The sequence below is a fragment of the Prinia subflava genome, chromosome 5 (genome assembly GCF_021018805.1).
Source record: "Prinia subflava isolate CZ2003 ecotype Zambia chromosome 5, Cam_Psub_1.2, whole genome shotgun sequence".
Classification (NCBI taxonomy): domain Eukaryota; kingdom Metazoa; phylum Chordata; class Aves; order Passeriformes; family Cisticolidae; genus Prinia; species Prinia subflava.
In genome coordinates, this window is record NC_086251.1 from 11,921,453 (window position 1) to 11,946,519 (window position 25,067).

General features: G+C 42.4%; 1 protein-coding gene across 2 annotated transcripts in view; it reads left to right on the forward strand.

The window, feature by feature from the left end:
• The window catches only part of SCUBE2 (signal peptide, CUB domain and EGF like domain containing 2), a 40,773-nt gene extending 16,680 nt beyond the window's left edge, over window positions 1-24,093 (forward strand). Inside the window, exons 10-22 of one of the 2 annotated variants that reach the window (XM_063398026.1) lie at window positions 359-475; window positions 2,928-3,050; window positions 3,530-3,646; window positions 4,238-4,324; window positions 4,975-5,079; window positions 6,021-6,176; window positions 6,498-6,701; window positions 15,408-15,575; window positions 16,582-16,743; window positions 17,472-17,669; window positions 18,288-18,440; window positions 19,953-20,032; window positions 20,659-24,093. In XM_063398026.1, coding sequence (XP_063254096.1) covers window positions 359-475; window positions 2,928-3,050; window positions 3,530-3,646; window positions 4,238-4,324; window positions 4,975-5,079; window positions 6,021-6,176; window positions 6,498-6,701; window positions 15,408-15,575; window positions 16,582-16,743; window positions 17,472-17,669; window positions 18,288-18,440; window positions 19,953-20,032; window positions 20,659-20,811 — 1,823 coding nt within the window. In that variant the 3' untranslated portion in view covers window positions 20,812-24,093. The remainder of the gene's footprint in view (window positions 1-358; window positions 476-2,927; window positions 3,051-3,529; window positions 3,647-4,237; window positions 4,325-4,974; window positions 5,080-6,020; window positions 6,177-6,497; window positions 6,702-15,407; window positions 15,576-16,581; window positions 16,744-17,471; window positions 17,670-18,287; window positions 18,441-19,952; window positions 20,033-20,658) is intronic. The other variant, XM_063398028.1, reaches the window with a different exon arrangement.
• Window positions 24,094-25,067: the final 974 nt, after the last annotated feature.

A 25,067-nucleotide genomic window follows, 5' to 3' on the forward strand; every position in this document is an offset into this window, starting at 1 on the left:
TAGAGAGGAAAAAGCAAAGGCAATACTTTCTTTTGTAGCCTTCATCTCTATGTAAAGTAATCCTAGTGAAATAAGAGTTTTGTCAGCAGTTTTCTTCTCCCATAGAAGAGAAATAATTTGATTTATACATAATGGTAAAAATGTAACAGCAGTTTTTGTGCTTGCCAAGGAAAAGCTTGTTTGGCAAACGAAGCATTCTTTTAAAAGCTGTCATTTCATTATGTTACATTATGTGCTTTGAAACAATCTGCTCAGTTCACATAAATCTGCACATCCCTGCAGCTGTTGAACTCTCTTAGCTCCTCAGGGCTCCCTGGGCAGCCTGAAAGGTTCTGATGCCTCCCTTTAAACCTTGCAGACATTGACGAGTGCTCCTTTGAGCGAATGTGCGACCACACGTGCATCAACCACCCCGGCACCTTTGAGTGCACGTGTAACAAGGGATACGCCCTGTACGGCTTCACGCACTGCGGAGGTGAGTGACAGACACACCACAGCCCCTGGGACACAGGGGTGCCCACAGGCCTGCTCAGAGGCCCTGCAGGACACAAACTGATGCAGATGCAGGTGGCCTACGCAGCAAATTTTCTCCCTTGCTGTGATAATGGGACATAGAAAATGTAGAAACTGATCCTGCTTATTTCTGTCTTTGCTCAAGCGATTTTGCTTTTACACAGTACATGCAAAAGGGACCTGTAACTGTTAGGACAAACTGATGGGTTTTGTGCTTGGATCTGAAGTCCATAATTCAACACAATTTTCACATGCAGAAGAGTCATTGACTTCAATGAAAAGTCAGTGGAGTGGGACTTGAAGAACAGGATGCTTTGAATGACTCTGAAAATTACGGTTCTGCGGGTTGCTGTTGTGTACATGTCAGATCCTCTTGTGATGCAGGCTGGAATTTAGCAGACGTAATTCCACTTGGCCAGGATAAAGTGGTACTACAGACGTAGTACCACTTTATCCTGGCCAAGATTAATACTCTTAAATTTTTATGTCTTTCCTACAAGAACAGTTCAAGGAAAGAGAAAGTTGTTCATAGCACCTCAACATGTGAAAAATTCCCAGAATTAATGTGAGGAAACATGAATAACTGGGACACTAAATCAAACTTCTTTTATATAAGCTTTAGGCAAGACCTTACTAACTCCAAAGTTGACTTAATTTTGAGTAAGACCTGTTTATTTCTGAGGCAGAATGAGCACAGTTGGAGATAACAATTAAGAAATGTCTGTGAGCCTGTCTATTCTACCCTCTGCCTCTAAAAATTCCGCAAATAAGATTACAGGGCTACAACATCACTATGTTTTATCCTGATGAACATGGGAACTTATCTGGATGAGGAAGAACACTGTCATGTGTTCTACCTAGTAAAATGTGACTTCTGATTAATTTCTCTGCATTAATAAATTTCTTTTGACTACCAGTGAGGAGAAGGAAGTGTAATTTTGCTGTTGGCTGCTAATTGGCCTTTTCTTGTCATACCCCCATGCAGAAGATGTTAATCCTCATACTGCAGTAGAAGTATTGCCCTCATTGACTGGCAATCATGGGCTGGTCAGAGCTGATGAAATACACCTTCTGACCTCTGTAGAAGAAGTCAGTAAGTGTTGGAGATAAGAGGTTGGCATCCTTAGAAAAGGTCAATGAAAACCAAAGATTTGGGCTGATTTTGTGGTATTTTAAGCAGCAATATCAGTTTAAGGTGTTGCCTTCTTTCTCCATTACTCTTCTGCTGCTCATTCCTACCCCTGCTGTGTCAGTTCTGTTAAAAGCATATTTCCCCCCAAATCAGACTGACTTTGTAATGTGTTTCATAGTGTTTTCTAACAAATTGCTACTTAGAGGGTATCTAGTCCGGGGACAGCAGTGACAAGAACTTAGTAGCATTGAGATAAGTGTGTGTGGAAGCAGCCACCCTCAGATGCACAAGCTTTATGGGACTTTCAACAGGATTCTTCATGGCAGCTTTCTGGGTTTGTGCCATAAAGCTATGGGAGAGAAGTGAAGCCCTCCTCAGGGTGGATTGGTCCAGCAAAGACAGAGACCTTTGCATTTCCCTTTGTTGAAATTCATGAGATTCCTAATGACCCATTTCTCCAGGCAGTCAAGGTCCCTCTGAATAGTGGCACAATCATCTGGTGCATCAGTCACTGCTCCCAGTTTTGTCTCATCTGTGACCTTGCTGCAGGTGAACTCTTGTCCCACCATCCAGGTTTAATGAAGCGGATAAATAGGATTTGCCCTAGTGTTGACCCCTGGGATACAGCACTGCTGAATGGTGCATCCTGCATCAGCATACAAGGGATGCATGCATGCAATAAATGCCAATAGGAGGAGAAATTACTGACAACACAACACCTGCTGCTTCTGATGCCTTGCACCAGAGGCGGCATGTGTTGTGTTGTCAGTAATTTCTCTTCCTATTGGCATTTATTGGGTGGGACAAGGCTCCAAAATTGGATAATTGGCCAAAGGAGACAAGGGGGGCACAGTGGTGGTGTTTGCCCACAGAGCCAGTGTGTTTCACAGTAGTTGTAGCCATCAGAGCGCTTCAGAGGATTGGTCAGTATGAATCCTGTCCATGTTCTCTGTCTTTGTTTACAATTAGAAATACTAATTAACCAGACACAGTGCAATACAGATTTGACTTGATCTGCTTTTCTTAGAGTTAATTTGTTATCATATTGCTGAGGCTGGATATTGTTTAATTATGAACCACCAGTATTTGGTCTGCTCTGACATGTATCAAAGGATTTCCATGAAGAAAAAATTATTTCAATGTGAGTGTCCAAGTAGCATTCCTGAAGTCTTTTCAAAACCCTACTGAGCAGTATTTGTGTCCACATTTACCTAGTGGAGTTAGAGTGCATAGCTTTGGGAAGAGCAACTTTTAAGAAATTATCTTTACCTTTCCTCTGTAGATATTAATGAATGTAGCATCAACAATGGTGGTTGCCAGCAGCTGTGTGTGAATACACTGGGGGATTATGAATGCCTGTGTCACTCTAACTACAAGCTACACTGGAATAAAAAGGACTGTGTTGGTAAGGTGTCTAATAAACACATTTCTACTCCTGATATGTCTGACAGGCCATATGGTTACAGTCAAATTTGATGGTCTGTCCAGTTAAGTGGTATGAGTCATTGTTCCCAGTATTCTGCTTTACTTTTTAGCAAGGCATGATGGTAGTGATGTTGAAACTCATAAAAACAAACAGAAAACCAACCCCAAAACAGGAGATACTTTGAGGGATTTTGATGCTTTCTTTCCTGTGCTTTTATCTAGCTCATTCTTCTATTTCCTTTTGTTCCTCTGCATGAGAAGTTTTGCTCATGACAAAGGAAATTACTTTTGTGGTATGATCTTCCAGTGATTTTATTTGACTTTAATTTTCTGTCTAGACAGCATATTAATTGCATGGATGCTCTCAGGTACCAGCTACAAAAGCAGCTGCATGCTGATTTATTGATAGTGTAAAGGTAGATGTTTTAATTCTGTGAGTGTTTGTTTTATCCTATTTAGAGACAAAAGATCCCTTGTCTGACAGTGTGTCACCCAAGGTATTGCTGCACTGCATTAAGAGTGGTGGGAGTGATAGATGCTTTCTGAGCTGCTCTCCGGATGTCCAGGTATTCTCTGGTAAGTCAGGGCTAACAAAACTGAGCACGTGCTTCTGTACAGTGAAAGGGTGGCAAACCTCCTAACTTTCAAGAATGCCTCACGGAGCAGTCAATGAACAGAGATCTTTCCTCTTTTACTGCAAATAATAAAGCACTATATCCCTGACAGTGTCCAGGAAAGCCCCTCTTTCCTTGGCTTTTATAACCACTCTACCCTCAGATTCCCTTCTCACAACAAGTCTCTTTTTGAAGATTGGGAGGACAAGGAAGAATTCTCTGTGGTCCCTGGGCCATTCCTTAATTGGCCCTAAGAGGCACTGGTGAATGGGGCAAAGGCATTCCAGCCCTGCGTGGGGTCTGAGATTTTGCCCATACAGCCCCTCCATCCCACAGGACATGGCTGCGGACCCGGCTGCTGCTGATGGGACTGAGGCTCTTTCTCTTCCTGAATCCATTGAGTGGCTTAGAAAGAGACAAGCTCTAATGTGGAGTATTTTATGAACAACACTGTGTGTTGATGCCAATCAGGAAATTCAAAACGTATTTTATGCTACAGGAGTCCTCAGTGTGTGCACTGTGCCTGTGTCCTTACTGTCTGTCTGTCTGTTAGGAACACAAGATGCCTACACCCTCACCTGTGGCAGGTCCTCTCAGTTTAAGAAAAAGCAGCAAAATGCAAACGCTTCCAGCTGGCTGGGTAATCACCATATTTATTGTTACATAGCTTGACTGATTTATTTTCATTGATAACTGTGAAACAAAGGTATTTCTGTTGACTTTTTCCCCCTCTTATAATTTTTTTCTTCCTCTTCCTCGTGATTGTAGTTCATGATTGCTGCAGAAAATTCCCCTTATGCTGCTTCATCAGCATAATTCAAACTGAGACTTAAAATAAAAAAATCAGTAGTGAAATAAACAGTTATGTCTCCTTTTAGTCATCCAAACGTGGACAGTGTCATCAACATACAATGTGTTTAGGTTGAGCTGTTGGACAGTAAAATTTAGAAAGCATTTACAGCCATAGACATAAACTACTTTCTGAAATGATTTGGAGTATCTCCTTTGATTTCAGCTCACCCTTATTTGATTCCCCCAATAATAGATCTGGTCTTGATCTCCTATCTCTCTCTCACTTTTTTTTCCCCTAATAAAATGTACTACACTTCATTCTAATTCCAGTTGAACCAGCTTCACAGCAGGAGGGTTCTGGAATCTCATTAAGTTTTCTGAGATGATCACTTCATATCAGCAAATTTTTTGTTGTCATCATTATGGTGTGACATTAGAGTTATCTCAATTTTCTACTCCTTTTTTTAAAATAATGTGTTTCATTGTTTCTTCCTGAAGATGCTTCTGCCATCAAGATAAGCGTAACCTTTAAATTAAATGAAGGAAAATGTAGTTTGAAAAAGACTGAGATGTTTCAAGAAGGTCTGGAGCAAATGATACCAGGTATGAACATAAAAATGCAGGCAAGCATGTTAGAGCCATAGCTCAGGGGTTAAGTGTTTTCCAGATATGAAGTACACCACAAGCAAAGCATAGACGACTGAAGGCTTTCTGTTTTTCACTGACTTCTGATCTTCATTTCTTCCTGCTTGGCCATGACTCTTGCAACAGTTATTTCAGATCCCAGGATTTCCTTGTGGCATCCTCACAGCCTTTCTAGGAAAGCCCTTATCTTTTTTGTTGTTTGTAATACTGCTAATAAATTATCAGTAAAATCAACCATTCTTTTAGTTAATTTGATTCCTTCCTTTTCTTCCTCTTTTTATATTTCTCCTCTTTCCTTTCTCACCTGCTCCTTACTGTCTGACGCCTTGTTGAAGAATCTCCTGACCTTTTATACTGATTCTATGGTCACAGGGTTATTCCTCTTTTCTCTTGTCTTCCTTTCATACTTCAGCAGCCACAGATGGACGCAGTGAGGTCAGCTCTTTCATCTGTTCCAAAGCAGAAAGAATAGCCTGGGAATTTACAAAGTCAGCAGAAAATGAGGAGTACTTTACAAAAAAAACCCAAAAAAAAATAGTGGAGAAAGGAGTCTTTAAACTATATGATAGGTCTGTGTGTCTGATTGTTTGTCCTTAGCAGAGTAACAGTGACAAACTGCACTGAATGCTCAGTGACAAGTTATGTACTCCAGAACGAGAGCTTATTCTGGGTGTTTCCTTTATCTAAACCTTATTTCCTCATTGAAGCCAAGACAATGGTCATGGTTCTGTGTGAGGCTGCACCAGATGAGAGACTGGCCAAAATGTTTCCTTATTGACGTGTGAAGGGGATGGTTTGCTCCTCTTTAACTCTTCACGATGACACGTGTGCCGCGCACTGGTGAATGTTCAATAACAGAGCTGGCCAAGCTTTTGCTTCCTTTGATTTTGTTCATACAGAGAGACAAAATTCAGTAATGGAGAGCTTCCACTATGTAAACCTTACATGCGGCTCTGGCAAGAAAGTTCATGGAGCCCTCGGTAGACTGACAGCGACTCGAGAGATTTTTATCACTGCGGACTTTGAGCTTGAAACAAGCTGGAAGGAGGTGACAGGTTGGTTGGAAAATAATTCCAGGTGCGGTTTGAAGCTTCTTGCCATTTGCTCCTTAATTTCTGTATTTTTCACATCTGTCTGTATGCAAAATTATGATAAAAAGTATCTCCTGTTTTGAAAATTAATTTTACTGCTTCAGAAAGAGAGAGAGACGGGGATAGCTTCAAAGATCAAACAGCTGCCCAGGGTATTTGTCCTTGAGGATTTCAGACTCATTCCCAGAAGTTGCTTTCTCAGTGATCTGAGCTGGGTGATGTTTCAAACTGGGTGGGATTCTGTGCACAGTCACTCAGAGCAGCTTTCACCCCGATGCTTTTCAGACACGTGTGACGTGCGCTGTGCCCGGAAGAAGACGGAGAAGAGGTTCCGTAAAACCATCCGAACCCTACGGAAGACGGTCAGCAGGGACCAGTTCCGCATCCGCATCTCTGGCACGGACCACGAGGTGGCCAGAAAGGCTCTCAAGCCCTCGGAGCCACAGCAGTCCTGTGGTGTGGGACAGCTGCACCCGGGGGGCAGATGTGGTGAGTTAGGAGGGAATGAGGCACCTCGTGTGCTTCACTGCTCGGCTCAGGCCTGGTGAGCTCGGTGGGATTATGGTTCACACGCCCAGCAGAGAGGAGGGCTGTGCGTGCAGGAGTGGGGGGTGCTGTTAGTGCTGCTGGAATTCTCTCTGTGAATTTATTGTTGGGAATTGATGTATTACAGAGTAGAACAAGGGCTCACTGCACTGCACTACAGCTGAGGTACAGCCTGCAATACTCTAAAAGGTGGAAATCCTGAGAATGACATCAGGCACCAGTGGTCTGGACATCACCAGTGTTACTTTTAAGGTTGCATTTAGTATTCAGTGTAATGCTGTGTTCCTGAGTTTGTACACATCTCACCTCTCCCTCCTCCCAAGGAAAAGGCTGTTCAGAATTTCATGCTCACATTCACTTTGCTGACTAAGCTCTGAGTCCCAGAGAATCTTCGTGACAGAGTTATAAATTCATGGAAAGTTCATAGGCCATCACAGAGAAAAGTCTTAATTATCGTGGCACTGGAGGGCACCACCATAATGCAGTGCATAGTAAATGCTTCCAAAGCACGAAAGTTAAGGAGAGGGGTCAGATGTTACATCTTAACAGAGGCCTAACAACCACGGTGGCTAATTCAGGCTGCATGGGGTAGGCAGAGTGTAGGTGGATTGTGAATCAGCAAGCCTTTAAAATGATTGTCACATTGAATTAGTATGTCTTCCAACAGCAGCATTTGGCCTAAGAATAAATTTTCCAATCCAGCTTTGCTAACGCTAGAAAAACTTGGATTTGTAGAGCAGAAAAACTATTTTAAATATCTGTGCAAGCAAGCAGGGAATTACTCAGGAAATCTCGGGAAAAGTTGTAAGAGTTCTTTTTTTTTTTTTCTTGGAACATTGCAATAAATCTGAAAAATTTTGGAAAGTTCACCAAAATGAGTTTACAAGTATATTTTCAAGCTATTTTGTTGGATGCTAGAGGAAGGCTTTGAAAAAATCTGTCTCAGTCCAATTGTACAGTGCACAGTATGACTAGGAAGATGTTTGTGATTTCATCTGGAGAAAACAGCTATGAGTAAGCTAAAAATATTTCAGGTGGAGAAGGCAATGTGAATTACAATTAAAAATTGAAACAGCTAAGAAACATGATTTTTTTTAGGTAGCTGCAGGACCAGTTTAATGTCATAGCACAAACAAGAAGCATACCTGGCATTTTTGTGCTAGTTCAGAGAGGAAGGGGGCTTTTGGGGAATGCCTGTCTGGGAAGTTCTTTGGTGTGGTGAGCACAAACAGCCTGCCCATGGTTAAAACAGAGTCACTGAGCATATGAAGACAATTTGAGGAACAATTTGTAGAAGTCAGGCCTCTTCTGTTGCTGAATTGGTGCCACAGTTTGTTCTGGACACCCTAAGAGGTGCTGCTGTGAGGAGTGGAATGACCCTGTGTGTCTCATACCTTATGGTTTGATTTGCTCGTGCATAACAAGGTGCAATCACTAAATGAGCCTTCCTTTCTTCAGCTGAACTATTCAGATCATATCCTTGTGTAGATTTGCTGTGACCAAACAAGAGGTGGAACTCACACCACAGTCTTTAACTTACACAGAAGTTAAGATGTCTCTCCTTGCACTTGTTCCCCACTTACTTTCATTAAATGTACAGAAAATTAGTATCTTTGAAACCTACCTACATCACTTGTCAGGCTGCTGGGGGCCGGGCAGACAGCTCACTGCTGCTGAGAGGACATGAAAGTACACACAGGGCAGTGTTGTTATGAATGCCTCATTTCCTTAGAAAAAGCTGATTGTCCCAGCCTGAATGGTTAAGGTAAGACTGAGGGGCTGGTGCTGCTGCTTGGACTGCCAGTCAGAAGGAGCTAAGAAACAGGCTGGGGAGAGGAGAATGGAGTGGGAATAGAGTGAAGAAAGGCAACAAGCTAGTTTAGGGATCTGTGTGGGAGAGGGTGTTTTGGGTTTTGTTCCTTTGTTTTGGTCTGTTTGTTTTGCAGTGTTGCTTGGGAACTTCGGGACAGGATTAAGGGTCTGCTTACCTAGACATGCTAGTGGTTCTGGGGAGAAAGTGGCTGCACAGAAAGAGATGCTGGTCAGCAGATGGATTCAGTGCAGGTGGTGGATGTGGCCTCTAGAGAGCAAAGGACTTTGGCAAAGGGATTTTGCTCAGTCTGTCCAGAGGAGTAGGAAGCAGCAAGTCAAAGGGCTTTTGACAAAGCAAGTCAAAGGGACTTACAAGTCACCTTTGATGCAGTTACTGAGTGGAATGCAGGTTTTAGTTAATTGCTTTCAAATACTTGGAGTATGGCTAGGTTTGATACAGTTTTGCTTATTCAGTCTTGTGCTGGTCCTCTTCCTGTAATAGAATTCTCCCGGCACAGTACTGTCTGAAATATTATTTATATTTGAGCAGTGTCAGAGGGAAAGCCCAACTCCTGCTCTGACAACATTTGTGTTGGGTAACTGGCCTGCAATTGCAGCAGCAAGATAAATTTCATTTGGTTTCACACTTCTGGTGAGGTTGTTCTGTCCCTGATTTTCCTGTCTTAAATCCTATGGTCTTGAGTGGGGCACAGTGCAGAAGAAAAGCTATAGAAAGGCACCAGGAACAAATTACATGTAATTTCCAGGGTATTCTATCATTATTAAAATGTGGGATGCTTACTCTTGTCTGCTTGCTGTTCTTTAAACAGCTATTGGTGGTAAAAGGAAATTCACTGCTGATTCCAAGGGATAGTGCAATTTATTTCAACTTTGCTGTTTATTGTACAGTTCTGTTTGGAATTTTCTGATGCTTTAGAGGCTCACATATTGCATTTTTCTACTTGTTATGTGTGAGTTCTGTATCTATGATGAGGCAATTCAGTACTGGCTCATTTTGGTTAATCCCATGAAGTCTTGAGTGTGGCTTCCAAGGAGCAGCCAGTGATAAATCCATAATCATGGATATCACAGGAAATACATATAGCAAAATTTCATCCACCTTCCCAGAGAACTGGATTCTCTTAGCAGAAGTACAATTTTTCTGTGTTGAAGTAGATCTTAAGATCTACTGTCTGTCCAATGGATGTAACATCCATTTTGGAATGTAAGTGCATCGAGACTGCGTGTGAGCCCTCTGTGCATGCTGGAAATGCTACATGCACCCTTGAGAGGAGATTTGTCTTGGCGAGAATGCAGTTTCACTCATTAGCCTGGCTACAAATGATCCTTCTCCAGTATGAGCTTGACTTCAGAGAGATTTAATGGCCAAAGACCAGCTGTTTAAATACTACCAATCCCTTTTCAGAAAGTGATTTACCAGAAACCTCGGTATTAAAAGAAAATAAGTTCAAACAACAAACAGTTTAGCTGTTCTTCCACTGCCTAAAACTCTGTCATACCTCAATCACATCCCATGGTCTCCAAAGCACACCTTGCCTGTTCCATTTGGTGATTTTTTAAAAAAGTTTTTGTGTGTGTGTTGGACACACCAATAATTTCAGAGGTGGAGGGAGGCACTGAGAATTACCATTTCTTGAAATGGATGCAAAAAAGGATATGGCAGCATGTCCTTGCTCCACAGTAGTGGCAAGTTGATTCCCCCACGGAGCTGTCACTTCAGAGAACAGCAGGCATGAGCAGTACTGGCACAGGCACTGCTCTGATGTAAGTGATGAACAGCTTCATCTTGTGTGGGAGGTGTCAGTGCATTTTGTTGCTCAGCATTCAGCAGCTTTGTCTCCTCAGCTGAGAGGGCACAAATAAGACAATAACATTTCATCCAAAATGGTGAACCATGTTTCAAAGGTTTGTATGTGGTATGATACTGGCATTATGAAAGTATGACAGAGGTATCTAAAAGGAAAAGCAAAGTGCTGACTGCCTTTGCAGTTGTTACAATTAATAGTTGTGTTGCACAACTGTTTTTGGGGTTTTTTTTTTATAATTTTGTAAAAATCCAAGAAGAAGAAATGAGTTATCAGATGAGAAAAAAGGATGTTTTTTCCCTGCTAACCTGCTTGCCCTGAAAATCGTAGATTCAAGACATAAATCCTTAAAATGCGTAACCATCTCATGTGACCTAAATGTGTGACCCGCTAAAACATAATAACTTGAAGGATGCTGCTTCAGAATCAATTTGCATCACTTGATGGTAGTTTTCCTTATAAAGTCAAGGCATCATTCTTAAGAAAATGGTGAATTGGTGGATCATGACCTCTTTTATGAGGTTCACCTTCTCAGCCTCTGAGATACTAGAGCATTTGTCTATAGGAGCAAATGCTCAAAGGCTAATGTGTTGAAAAGAGGGGAAGAGCCTTTAAATGTCTTTGTAACTGTTAATCCTGGTTCCCTGTGGGCCCCTCTCCTCATTCCCACTCCCCTTTTCTTCTTGTTTTCGCATCAGAAAAGCCTTCTCTTTTTTTTTCCTTTAAAACAGCTGCATGAGACTCAAGACCAGTTTTTTAATGGGTATTGAAAATAAACTAAGACAGTAGCTGCAGAAATGAAGTCTACTAGAGGCAATTGGTTCTTTTGTTCATTTGGAGAAAAGCAATCAAGTTTCTAAAAAAAAGAGCAAAGCCAGCCAGTGGAATTGTGATTTAATGTCATTATTTGCAAATCTTCGGATCTGTTTTGACTGGATATTTCCCATATGTCAGGTGGGAACATGCAGTTTCTAGTTTTCAAAAATGAAGCTCAAAAACTTCTGTTTTGTTTTCTTTAAACAAATATCTGGAAAAGTTTAACTTTGTAGAGGTGTTTCTTGTGGATTTTTGGTTTTTGTTATTTTTGTTGGACTTTTTTTTGAAGAGAAGGTTCATCCTAATTTAATGCACGGTCCTATGGATTTCTGTGGGATGATTTCTGTGTTGAAATAGTGCCCCTATTATTAATGTTACTATAATCGAATCTAACACTAAGTCTATTTCTTGTGCTAAATTGGGCCCCTGTGAATGCTGTGAGTTTCCAAACAGACTTTCCTCACTACCCCAGCTCTGTGCCCCAGTGGGACTGGATGAGTGGCCTGTTTCCATCTGATGGAAGATGAGGAGGAACTGGGAGCAGTTTACAGGGAATATGTTTATGGATTGAACTGTCTGGACACTTGTACCACTGTGAAAAGCTTATTTGGTATAGTCATGTGAAGAAACAGATATATTAATGAGTCTAAGGCATTTAAACTTGGACATGGCGTGGAGTAATTCTGATTTTGTATTGAGTATTGAGTACTGGTTAGACTGTAAATAGCAAAATCTGTATGAGTGTACTGACCTCTTTTCTGAAATGCACATAGGATCAATCAAAGCCTGACGTGTTTGGCGTGTCTCAGAAGTCAGAGCTTTTTTTCAGCTGGTTTTGAACACCCTGTTACAGTGGTGCATGGTGGTAGCTAGATAGCCTTTTTTCTTTCTATTGTTGCCACCTCTTAGGAAAAAAAGGAAAGAAAGGAAATACTTGACTCAAATGGTTCACATTTAATGGAAAAGTTTTCCTTTGGCCCAGATCGAGCATCTCAGTGATGTCTGAGGAGGTTTTTTTAAGTTTTCTTCCTCAATGCAAATTTGCAGATATTAGGCACTTTGCTAAATAACCCAGGAAATTTGGATTAACTCATGTATATTCCACAGGGAGCCCCACAGTTTTCACATGTGGTTTCAAGGCAAGTAAAATGCAGATGGTAAAGTTGTCAAGAGAGATCTGATGGGATAAGTTCTCAAATGCAAAATTTCCATGTAAGTTGTGGATTTAATTCCTGCCTGGGGCAGGTTTCCTTTGAGCTCTGATAGATGTCCTACTGTTCTGCTGGACTCTGAGCAAGTTTAGGAAACCTGAAATACAGTTTTAAGACTGGAATTTTATGGTCAGTGTTTCTGTTCAAAACACAGAACAGAGACACCCCTTCTCCCAAATGCAATAAAACCCCCCCAAAAAACCCAAATCACCTCAAACTTGACATGCCATTAAAATGAATGGAAAAATACAATCTAAGGGGAGAGAGTAGAGAGTAGGAGTTTTCTAGCAAGGCCACTCAGAGCACTGATTTCCCATAGAGCCATGGAGTTGTATAAGGGAAGGAGATTTGCTCAGCTCTTTCCATTTCTTCTATGTTTGTCAAGTCAGTAGGCACTTCTCAGAGTCACCTTTCCTAACCCTGAATTGTCTTTCCTTGTCGTGGAATTGTAAATAGTGCTCTTTCCTTACCTTATTAGGAGTGCTGCAATGAAAGCCTGAATTCATTCATGTTTGTGGAAGTGCACAAATTGTACAGAGATGGGTATTCTGTAGGAATGTTTATAAAATGGAGAACGGCTTGAAAAGTGTGGGAGCAAATGAATGTGTGTCCTTATGAGGGCAGAAGTGATGTGTGGTGGAAAAAGTTAAAATCAGGAGCTAAGACTTCCTCACAAGCATTCATTGATAAGCTACAGAGCATAGCTTAACCTGCTGCATTTTATTTTTAAGCTAAGGAAGAACACTCAACTATTCCTCTCAGTGTATCAGTCATAAACAAAACTCTTCATCATTGATCATGACCGATAGTTAATGCCCTGCTTGTTGTTAGTCATATATCCTGAAATGAAGCCAAGGCCAATTTAACTTCCTAACAAAACAGCTATTCACTGAGTGATTTATTTGAGCTATAAACTAAAACTAACAGTTTATTATCAGACCAGGTCTTAAAAGGACAGATTTTTTCAGCACAGCTGAACAACTGCAACAGTGTTTTATGCCTTTCCAAAGTGGGACAATTATCAAATACCAGCATTGAAGCTGGTTCTTTTGTGAAAAGTTTGAAAACCAGAACTTTTCAAAGATGCTCATGAATATTGCTGGGCTTGCTAGTTAGTACTGAGGTGTGTGATTAAGTAAAATCAGTTACATTAGTTAGTGCTGTCTGTGCACCACACAGAATGCAGCAGTCCAGTGCACAGATAATCATTACCCAAGATCCAGTATCAGAGGAATGGCAAGAATATTTCTGCTTTAAAAGTCTTTGAGGCATAATGTTTAGTTTACTGAATTTGCACAATTATTTGTTGCACTTGAGGTTTTCACGCAATCCAGTAATGCTAATGGTCACTGTCCTGGTTTGAGGGAGGAAGTGAGTTTTCCAGGAAGTTGTGGTCAAACCAATCAGTGGTCAGGTTGTGTACTGGCACCTGGAGTAGCCACTGAGGGGTTGGACACGCCTCTGGGAACACAAGGGGTTAAAAGCAAAGACTTCAGAGGGATTTCCTTTTTTTGGAGTTCCGGTTTCAGGAGAGAAGCATCTTCTCCTCCTCCCCTGTCCAGCTTTCAAGGCTGGGTGGGGGAGGGGGAGGGAAATAATGCGGCCCAGAAGCTTTTAACTCTTTCTGAGGCAGAAGAAAACTTTTTCCAGACATTGATTCTCATGGCTGGTGGTTTCAGAAGAGAGAGAGCCTGGGACTGAGATGATAAAGGAAGATGAAAAGAATCCCAGATGGGCAGAGATGAAGAAGAGTAGCTTTTTTGGGCTAGACTTTTCTTGCATAATGTTAGCCACAGACTAAACCTGAATTTTCCTGAACATAAGACTGTATTTGGGTGGATGCATTTGGCTCGAACCAAAGCCTTTGTGGCAGTGATTGCCACTGTAGGAGTGGAGCAAACAGAGAAGAGAGGAAGAGGGTGTGGTGGCACCCTCTGTCTTGAGGGATGAAGATCTCTGTTCTTGGAACCCTCGGCCCCAGGGGAAAATGGGGGGGACTTCTGTCCCAATATGAGAATAGGGCTGGTTTTTGGTACTTGGCCAAACATCCTTAAAAGAGCCCTTTATGGGGTTTTGGTCCATGGATGGTGGTGAGAGCACTGGACATGGAAAGGAGGGTGTCACCCTGGCAGACTTCTCCGGGTGGTGCCATGGGAACACGGGAGGATGGACCTGTGTTTCCTGTGAGGGATCTGTGGTGCGAGAGAGACTCCTCTCTCCCTGGATGAATTGAAGATTGTTTTTTTGAGTGATGATGACTTTGATTGAGAACCCAGGGTTTTGGTTTAAGCAGGTAAGACAGAGGGTAACGTGTAAGTGTTAAAAGTTAGAGTGTGGAATAGGTAGAAAATAGAAATTTTCTTTTCTATTTTCTGTTCTTATGTAGTTTAATAAAGCTTTCTGTCTATTCCAAGTTTTGGGCCTGCTCTGCTCTGTTCTTAACCACATCTCTCAGTAGTTCATTAAGAAAAACATACAGTCATGGGTGCACTGGCATCTGGCCAGCGCCAACCCATTATAGTCATGAAATATGAATATGTAATAATATTAAGATTAAAGTACTTACAGAAATCTGGAAGTATGTTTTTGGCATCTTAGGTTCAATACTTAGGTTCAATGAAATAAATAGTTTCATTTGGGAGGAGTTCCAGAGCTCTCTAGCGAGAATGAGGAGATAACCACTACATAATTGCACTGTAAGGGTGAGCAGAGAGCACTGGACTGGCTGAGTGTCCAGTGTGCCCTTGCTACAAAGTGTGAAATCTGTTCCAGCTCCCAGAAGAGCTCACTAGCTCCAAAGACTATCAGTGACTGCTTTACCGTGCACTTTGGAGGTATTAAGCTCTAGCTGTTGCCAGCATTCATTTCTGGAACCGTGGTTCCAGCTGCCCCAGTAAAGAAGAGCAATTTTGCTGTGGGGTTGCGGGTCCTGTGCAGGCTCACTAACACACCTTCATCTGTAGTGTGTTTTCTTCCTCTCCTAGATCAGTGCTCCCCTGGTGAATATTCTCCTGATGGCTTCAAGCCCTGTCTGCCGTGTCCCCTTGGAGCATACCAGCCGGAAACTGGAAGAGTATCCTGCTTTCCCTGTGGAGGAGGTCTAACAACAAGGCACAGCGGGGCATCCTTGTTTCAGGACTGTGAGACCAAAGGTGAGGCCAAGATTTATTGGATGAACTGCATTGATCCAAGGCAAAAAAGAGTGCTACTGCTCAGGTGGGGCATTCAGAGAAGGTTCTTTTTCCTTCTGAGGTCAATTCTTTCAGGAGTCTCATAGCTGGTTGGCCTGGCCTGGCTCAGAGGAAATTCTGTAAAGCCTCAGTTCTTTCTAGAACTAAATACCAAAAGCATGAGTAAAACAAAATCAATTATATGAATCTCTAGAGGACAAAGTCTTTAATAGAAAATCTACTGCTGCAGAGCAGAAATGAGGAATAGAAATAAGGTCCTGATGCAAACATTTGGTAGTGGTTTGGATGAAGAGATCTCTCTCATTTCTGTTAAGATATGTTTATTGACAATTACAACATATTATAAAAATTTAGCAGAATCATTGAAAAATTAATATTACTGATAGTGTGATATCTAATAGTTTCCTTCTGTGTAGAATCACTGAACCCACAAATACTATTTTTTCATACTTAATTTTGTGAAATTGAAGTACTAAAAAACTATGTTAAAACTCTGGATCAAGATAAGAGGAGCTGATTTCAGTTTTATTTAATATAAACAAAACCAAGTCTATAAATAAGGTTCAGTTTTCAAGTTGGAGTGGGGATTAAAGGAATTCTTTCTATTAACTGGAATGAAGTGCACAGGAATTTGCATGTGGAAGAGGCCACATGAGATGTGGAATCACAGATGCAAGAACTATTTGGAGCTTATCTGAAGCATTTGGATTGGGGCAGCATGTAGGGAAAGACTCCTGGCTGAGCTAGCTTCCAAAACTCAGCAAGAATTATTTGGGAGTAAGTAGAGCTTAAAAGGAATAGGAAAAAAGGAACTGTGCAGCACAGAAAGATACATTTGATAGCAGATCTTTTCAACTTGCACAAAATAGACTAATGAAATTAGACTAGGTCTTACACAAATATATAAAAGGATATTCTAGTATGCTACTGCCACTTTTTAAACCGTGATTATTTAATTACTGTCCAGTTCAGTGTTCTCCTGGCCATTTTTACAACACCACAACTCACCGATGTATTCGCTGCGCAATTGGGACATACCAGCCTGAGTTTGGACAAAATTACTGCATTTCCTGCCCTGGAAATACCACTACTGATTTTGATGGGTCAACAAACATAACACAGTGTAAAAGTAAGTACAGCAAAATGGTTTTGATGCTCTCTTACTAATAAAAAGACTGGGCCATCAATGTTCAGAGTGGCCCTAAAGGCAAAACCTAGCTTTGCTCCAGGGAGCTGGAGAGAAGGCAGAGGTGTTACTCCTCTTTTGCTGCCTGCCTGCGTCTCACCCCACATGGCTCACTGAGGTCTGTGAGAGACCATTTCTGCAGACTGTTTCCATCATCCTTGTCAAGGTGAGTGATGACTGTGTTTTGCTGGTTGGTGCTGGGTTGCTTGAGGTCTTGCTACTAAATCTTTTCTCTCTTGATATAGTGGAGTTTGTGTGTCCTCAGCACCCTGATTTGTTCCCTCCTGTTGAGAGGAATGGAAGCTGGCTCACACATCCTAAGAGCTCTAGTAACCATTTCTTCTTAGTAACAGCCTTTGAAAGAGTCGATTACAAAGGGAGCCACTGTTCTGGATTTATGGTAGCTGTGGTGTGGGAAGTTGAGGGTAAATTAAAGAGGGAGAATGGAGGGCAGAGAGGTGACTGCTCAGAACCACCTCTGGAGTCCCTATATATACACAGACACATGTAAACACACCTACACAGAAATGTGAGAGGCTGGCAAAGAGAACTGTACCTGCTGCAGATGCAAAAAGGAAAGTGTGTGTCACCCCTGCAGCTGAAGGTGAGTGCAGGGGAGCTGTAGGGTGACCTCTTTTTGCCTTGTCCTGCATACCATGTTCCTTTTCCAGACAGGCAGTGTGGTGGGGACCTGGGAGATTACACTGGATATATTGAATCACCCAACTATCCTGGGGACTACCCTGCAAACATTGAGTGCACTTGGAGTATCAACCCCCCGCCAAAGCGCCGCATCCTGGTCGTGGTCCCAGAAATATTCCTGCCCATAGAAGATGAGTGTGGAGACTACCTGGTGATGAGAAAAAGCTGTGAGTCTGAAACACCCACTGAGGTGTATCTCAGTGGGCAACACAGGGTTCTCACAGGCATTGTTACTTGCAGAAACTGAATGTAGCCTGCTTGGCTTCTGCTTAAGAGCAGAAATTTCTTTAAATGGCAACTGGACAAGTCCTATTTCGCAATGTTGTTCCATAGTGTTCAGTGAAACAAGGGTACAAGGCCATGATGTGTCAGTGAACAGAGAGAAATACTGTTAAGAAGGGGTATGTATGTAAGTGTAACGTATGCACTTTGAATTAATGTAGATGGTTCAAGCTAACCAGTCATGCATTATGCTAAGCAGTTCTAACCTGGGTTAGGAAAGAGGAAATGCTTGCTAATCCTTACAGGTGCCTGACGTATGGATAAACAACCTCAGTTTCTAGTATAGGCACGTCCTTCAAACTGTACACTGTTATTTTAGGAAAAAGGAAAATACTCCCTTAACAAGAAGTCCCTCATGGATGGCGTGCCATCAACTGCCACATTTTGAGGAGTTTTCTTAACACCAGCAAGCATTCTTCTCGTGGTAGTTCAACCTATAATCTAACAGCTCTTTAGCACAAAGCATTGTCACACAGCTGTCTATTGTGTGTTTGCTTTAAAAGCGTCTTCCAACTCGGTGACCACGTATGAGACCTGCCAGACCTACGAGCGCCCCATAGCTTTCACTTCCAGGTCTAAGAAACTGTGGATCCAGTTCAAGTCAAATGAAGGGAACAGTGCCAAAGGATTCCAAGTTCCTTATGTTACCTATGATGGTAAGTGGGTATGAGCAGCTGGGTTGGTGTGGGCTAGTGCAGCTGCAGCAGTGCAGAAGTCCCCTCCCTAAGCAGCAGGGCAGCCCAGTGCTCCCAGCAGTGTCTCTAGGAGCTACTTCATTTAAACCAGTAGCTGTTTCATTTAAACCTAATTTAAGGAATTCTGCAGTGCACTGCAGTCTTTTAAATGCCACTATGCCTTCCAAACAAAAAGTTTGGGTTCTGGGCTCTGGCCTGCAAATTACAAAGCTCAGAGATAGAATCTAAGTTTTATGCACTTCTGTGCCTTTCCGTTTTCTTTGGGTGGCCCCAGTTAGGAACTGGTACAAGTACCTGTGTTTTATCGTGTTCCTGCTGCCACTTGTGACATAGAATCAGATGGCAAAATATCTATACTGAAAAGAATCTTGAGGGGAAAGATTTTCACCTCATCCTTATCAGAATCACGAGGTGTGAAACTGGGGCTAAGCATTAGCACTTCAGCCTAAAATGAACTGATATTTTATGTTCTGTTCACACTGGATTAATTGTGAGGGAGTCATCCCTTCTGTGGTCTGCAGAGTTTTATCAGCAGTGGATAAATAGTTTTTCAGGGGAGACCTCTCCTTTTGAGGAATTTCAAGTTATGATTGACCAGGGGGGCTACTTTTAAAAAAGCATCCTCTTACATAATCTTTTAATTGCTTCTTCCTGTAGAAAGAAGTCAATAACAGGGTGTGGGTGTGTATGTTAGCATAGAAACACATCATCATGGAGAATGATTATATGCAGGTGCTTTTATTGAAGAGCTCTGGGAATCAGGGGTACAGACCCAAATCTGACTCCAACGTGGATTTGAGATGGACATGTTTTTATACCCTTTTCATTACATAACTGCATATTAATTATTAAACTTACATTGTTCCATTGTATACATTGATTTTACCCAAGCATGAATTTCCAAGCCCTCCAAACATAGTTTCTCATGATTCTTATTGCAATTATACAATAATCATATTCAGTTACCAAATAATCATCACATCTAACAATCATATAATTTATCATTTACTGGTTAGACAGGTGCAGTTTCACATGATCTAGCAAAGACAGTCCGTTCCCAAGTCTACCCAACCCTGGCTCCCTTTCCCAGGGCCTATCTTTCTTTCCATCCCCCCTGAGTCTATTGTATACAATTCCCATGATTTTAAAAGATTTTAACCCTATGCTATCATGTACAGATGGATTCCTGCAGTTCAGCTGGTTTGAAGCAGGTTACTTGGTTACAGTATGCACTCCAATCTTGGGTGCTTTATGATTTCCTTTGCTTTTGACAGATTGATGCTGAGTAGCTCAGCAGAGTACACTGTTCTCATAATAAAAAGAAAAGTGTTTGGAGTATTTTCTCACTGCTGTATATAAGGGCCAAGTACTACTGGTTCTTCTGAGGGCAGGGCTTCCATATGTAACCATGGGAGGTATTGAGTATGTAAGTGAAGTGAACCTGCAAATTACTCTCTTGCGCATTCCCCACAGAGGATTACCAAGAACTAATAGAAGACATTGTTCGGGATGGCAGACTTTATGCATCTGAAAATCATCAAGAAATACTTAAGGTACATTCCTTCCACTAAACGTGTTGGTTGTGAATGGAAATGATATTATTTGAGTGAGTTTGCTTCCTGCTCTGCATCAGGTCTATTCCTCAGTGCACCAGGCATGTACTGCTTCAGGGAAATGGGATGAATCAGCAGATTGTGATTGTGCAGAGCAGTGGATAGGGGGACCCTTTTTGCTCAGGGAGCTTGAAGGTGGATCAAAACTACTAGGGAAATTAATTTATTGGGAAAGCACTTGGACCCTTTGGTCCTTGTAGTCTGTAGATTAGCAAAGGCTTTTCCTTCCTGGCAGAAAGAAATCTCTTTGTGGATTTCTCTGTTCTTGTTTAGGGGTCTTCCATAAGTAAGTTGAGTGCCTTTATTTTGTTGGATGTCAGCTCAAGTGTGTGTTTGTTTTGTGGTTTGTTTGCTGTTCTTGGATGTATGAGAAGGGATGACATTCTGGAGCTCCTAATGTGGAACACTAGTGACTTCCCAGGAGCCTGAAAGTCAGCCTTGCTCTGCTATGTTCCCAAGCCCCTGAAACACTTGAAAAGTAAAATGCCCATAATCTTTTTTGAGTTAGACAGGCATTAAACTTTGACTCTGTGGAACTACTATAAAATCTGCTTCCCTTTTCCCAGGACAAGAAGCTGATAAAAGCATTGTTTGACGTGCTGGCGCATCCACAGAACTACTTCAAGTACACCGCCCAAGAGTCAAGAGAGATGTTCCCAAGATCCTTCATTCGCCTGCTGCGCTCCAAAGTTTCCAGATTTCTGAGGCCTTACAAATAGCTGGCACTGTACTTAAAAGCTAAACCAGCCCTGGGCATCCACAGAGGGGCTGTGGTAGGTGGGGCTGCTTTCTGTGTTTTACACACTGGCAGAGACACTCCAGGGAAGCTCGCCAGCTCTGTTCTTGGCAGAGTTTGGCTTTCTCAGCTAATATAAATATTTTGGTGAACAGAATTTTGATTCCTTTCCAGATAATACCTTTTGGGTACCAAAGGATACTTCACGGGGCCCTGAATTCGAGACTGCCCATGATTTCTGTTACTGAATGGTGCCAAGCAGAAGTTTGTAGAGCTCTGCCCTATTGCTTCATCAACACCTCTAAAAGCTAATGAGGACAGGCAGGCTAAGTAGCGTGGTTTGGGATAAACCCTGGGCTGCCATTAATGCATGTTACCTCAACAAAGCTGGATTCATATTTGGTCTCGCTGAAAATGAGAACAGAATTGATGCCTCTCTTAACATTTGCTATGCAGGAAATTCAGAGCTAATTTTGGCATAGTTTTAATTCAATCCAGTGAGTCCAAGAACTGCACAAGGCACAGTTTTTCTCTGAGCTACATGTGGCATGAAGCAAAGGGTTGAATATCAGCTTGAATGTTCAGGGTCTGGCTCACACCATGTCCATGCTAGTGACTTATTGGCTTACACGGAGTGATACCAGAATAAACTGTGGGCACCACAGCAGTGGAAAACAGGCCCTGACCCACTGGACATTTCCATTCTGGGGCATCTGCCACTGTTAGAACAGATCAGCTTCTTTCCTAAATCCCAGTGTTGTCCTTGTGCATAGGCCTGGGACAGCAAAAGGCATCTTCCAAGTTGTGTAAAATTCTGTCCTCTGAGCACCTGCAGGTGAACACAGAAGCCCCATTTTAAATGCAGACTTTGCATAGATGATGCTCTTGGTGCAACACTGTTTAAAGCTGAATAAGGTTCTTGTATGAGCCTCAGTTGTTACATTCTCTACCTTTTCTGAGCACCTTGCAATGGCCTTGTTGAGCAGAGAAGAGCTGCTTACCCTGTCTGGCTGGACAGAAGGGGAGGTGCAATGATTCAGCCAGACTGTGGCCACAAAAGTTGTCTATGGCAAATTGTTCCTCAGGATTCCCAAGCTCTGTGTCCTCCTCAGGCTGTGTTTCCTATTGAAGACAAGGCTATTCTGAGAGGGCCTATAGGGAAATCTGTGTTGATCAAAATGTTCCCAGTGCAGTTCTGTCCACACTGACATCTCTGGCCATACAATCCATTCTCTCAGAGTATTGTACCTTGAGGACCTTCTGCCTTGAAGGGAGATAGCCACAGTCCATCCATTTGAAAATAGACTTAATGACTTTTGTCTTTTGGTGACTGGCCATGCCAAGGGGTGCAGTACGCACCAACTCCCTCTCTGTGCCATCTTAGGAATGGTACCTACATTTCACAGAGTGGCCAGGACAAATGCTCCCTTTCCCAGGGTGTGCAGTCAGACCTGCTGGGTTTCATTGCATTGGCATGTGGTATTTAACTGCTGTATGTGAATAATACCACATCCACAGTGTAACAGGAAACCCTCACCAGGAGCTGAGCTCTGAGTCTTCTCCCTGCCCCTGGGAGCAAATGGGTGCCCCTGGACTCAGCCTTGCTGAGCTGCTGTGCCACAGTGTGTGCTGCAAGGACACATCTTGGCCATGGTGTGACAGGGAGGGACAATGGCTTTGGTCACAGCTGGGGAGCAGGTCCTCTCAGGATGGAGCTGTGGGTGCTGTGTCCCTCTCGCTGCTGGGGAGGAGTTGCCATGGCCTGGTCAGAGGTGGGAAATGGTTTGTGCTGCTGCCAGGGGGAGAGCAGTGCTGGGGGATAGCCGTGGCAGGGCAGTGAGTGCACCCCAGGAACAGGGCTGCCAGGCCTGCTGCAAGAGGAGCGAGGCACAGCGAGAACTGGCAGAGCAGAAGGGAAGGAGCACAGGTACTTGTGTGTTCCTGGCAGCTGTGCTTCATCCTGAGCAGGGTCCCTGCTGCCTCTGTGAGGAGAGAGGACAGGGTTATCTGGCGGAGGACTTGAAGCAGCGTGGCTGGAGAGGGGAACGGCTGAGGAATGCCGAAACAGGAGGAAGGGAGGTGAGGGGCTTTGCTGCATCTGCAATGAACTGTGCTGTCATGGAGAGAGCCCAGGAAGGTATTTCCAGATAATTTCCCATTGCCTGTGCAGCTCTTAGCCCTGCGCTGTTGGAGGCTTCCCATGATAGGGGATGCAGTGTGCCAGTGAGGCACCAGCCATCTCTGTGTGGCAGTGGAGCACTCTGGAGGGGCCGAGGTGCTGCAGGCCTGCTCTGGTGCTGGGGCACTGTGAGGAGAAGGCCATGGTGTGCCAGCTCCTGGGGCTAGCCCAGTGGAGGGGCTTTGCTGTGGGCTGCATTCTTGGTGCCAAGGGAAAACAGGCCAGTTCTTGCTGTGCTGCCTGCCAGGGAGGCTGCAGATCTGAACAGCTCTGTTTGGTGGTGCTGAGAGACACACATGTCAGTGGCTGGTTTCAACCAGGGTTCAAGGAAGCCAAAGTTGAGAAGCATCCAAATATTTCTAATGGGTGAAATTGCGCTATGTTGCTCTGTGCACAAGTTACTGATCCGTGCTCTGGGTTTGTCACGCTGCACCTCCTCTCCTAGTGCTGCTGTGGCAGCTCTGCACAGAGCCTGGGGCCCAGAGTGATCTCAGCATTGCTTCCCCTGCCCCGTGAACACAGGCCATTTTCATTGCTGGAGGAGAGGAGTGTGCGTGGTCTGAGGCTGAGGAGAAAACCTGCCCTTTCTCCTAGAAGAATCCTCACTGTTCCACAGCCCTGTTCGTTTTCTACTTAAATAGCAAATTACTCAGAAGCACTTCTGTTACCCTTGATCTAACATTATGGATCCCAATTTCCCCTTTTACTGTGATTCCTGTGTGTACATTAAAAAGTGAAGAGGGAGTTTTTGCCACCTTGAATACCGGGAGAAGTGATAACTTGCAGAATGTTGTTAACACTCGCATTGTATCTTCATAGTGATGGTAGTGGCTCTGTAGAAATTTCAATTTCTACTTTCTGTGTGGTTGTAGATTGATGATGTGTTTTGGCAACAAATGACTCAAAAATGTTTAACCTTATAAAACAAGACTTAATATTTTGAATAATAATTAGCGCTAACTGGATGACTCAATGTCATCTACGTGAGATAAGCATAAGGATCTTTTTGATGATTGTAAATTAATATAAAATGTTTCAGACTGTTACTCTTGATAAGAGAAATAAACCAGTGAACTTTTAGCTGCATTAAGTTCTTGGGTACTATTTTTAGTTATCTTTCTGAGCTAAATAATAGTTTTGACAAATTTAATGGTTGTTTAACAAGTTATTGTACATCAGATACACTTTATCCCGGGAACACTTGCTTACCACAGCATTTAATGTAATGTTTCGTGTAATATATTACTAGCCTGCATCTGTACTCATAGAGATACAATTCTTCACATATTTAGTGGTGCACATAATTCTGGCAAGTAAAATAGCAGAATTATCCTGGTATTAATTCTAAAAATGATTCTAAAAATGTCTCCTATGTAATGAGCAGGAGTCAACTGGTCTGTTGTAACAAGCTGCATGAAGACAGGATAAACAACTTAAAGTAACTGCAAAGTGTTTTATTACTTTGCAGATTCATCTGATTATTTTTCCTAAAAAACAAAACCAAAAAAACCACACAAACAACAATAAAACCCAACCCCAAATCACATTGTGTAAAATGAAAAATAATTTTAAAAACACCCAAGCCAAGGAAAACAAGGTGAAAGCCTGTGTTAAGACATGAGTTCCCAGAATACTTTTAAGATTATACCACAATGTAATTCAATTCACTGACTTAATTTCTTAGAATTGAAAAGTAGAATTAGGTCCTAGGAAATTGAAAATAAGTTCATCTATAATAATTTTTAATGCTGTTTTTCTGTGGGTTTTTTTGTTTTTGTTTTGGTTTTTGGTGGGGTTTTTTGTTGTTTTTTTTAATATTAAGTTGAGATTATTAGGTGTAGTCAGTCTATCAAACTTTTATAAAAGTAATTCAAATACCTTCTCCTTAATTTATTCAATTGCCTGTTTGACCCTTAGCTTCCTTTGATCACAGTGACAAGAACTGATCTGTATTTCACTGAATGTGTCCACCCATGCTCATTTGGTGTGGTTTTGGAAAACTCCAACTGTGTTATTCAGCCGTTTGCTGTGGAAAGGTGATGCTTGTTTGCATGGCAATG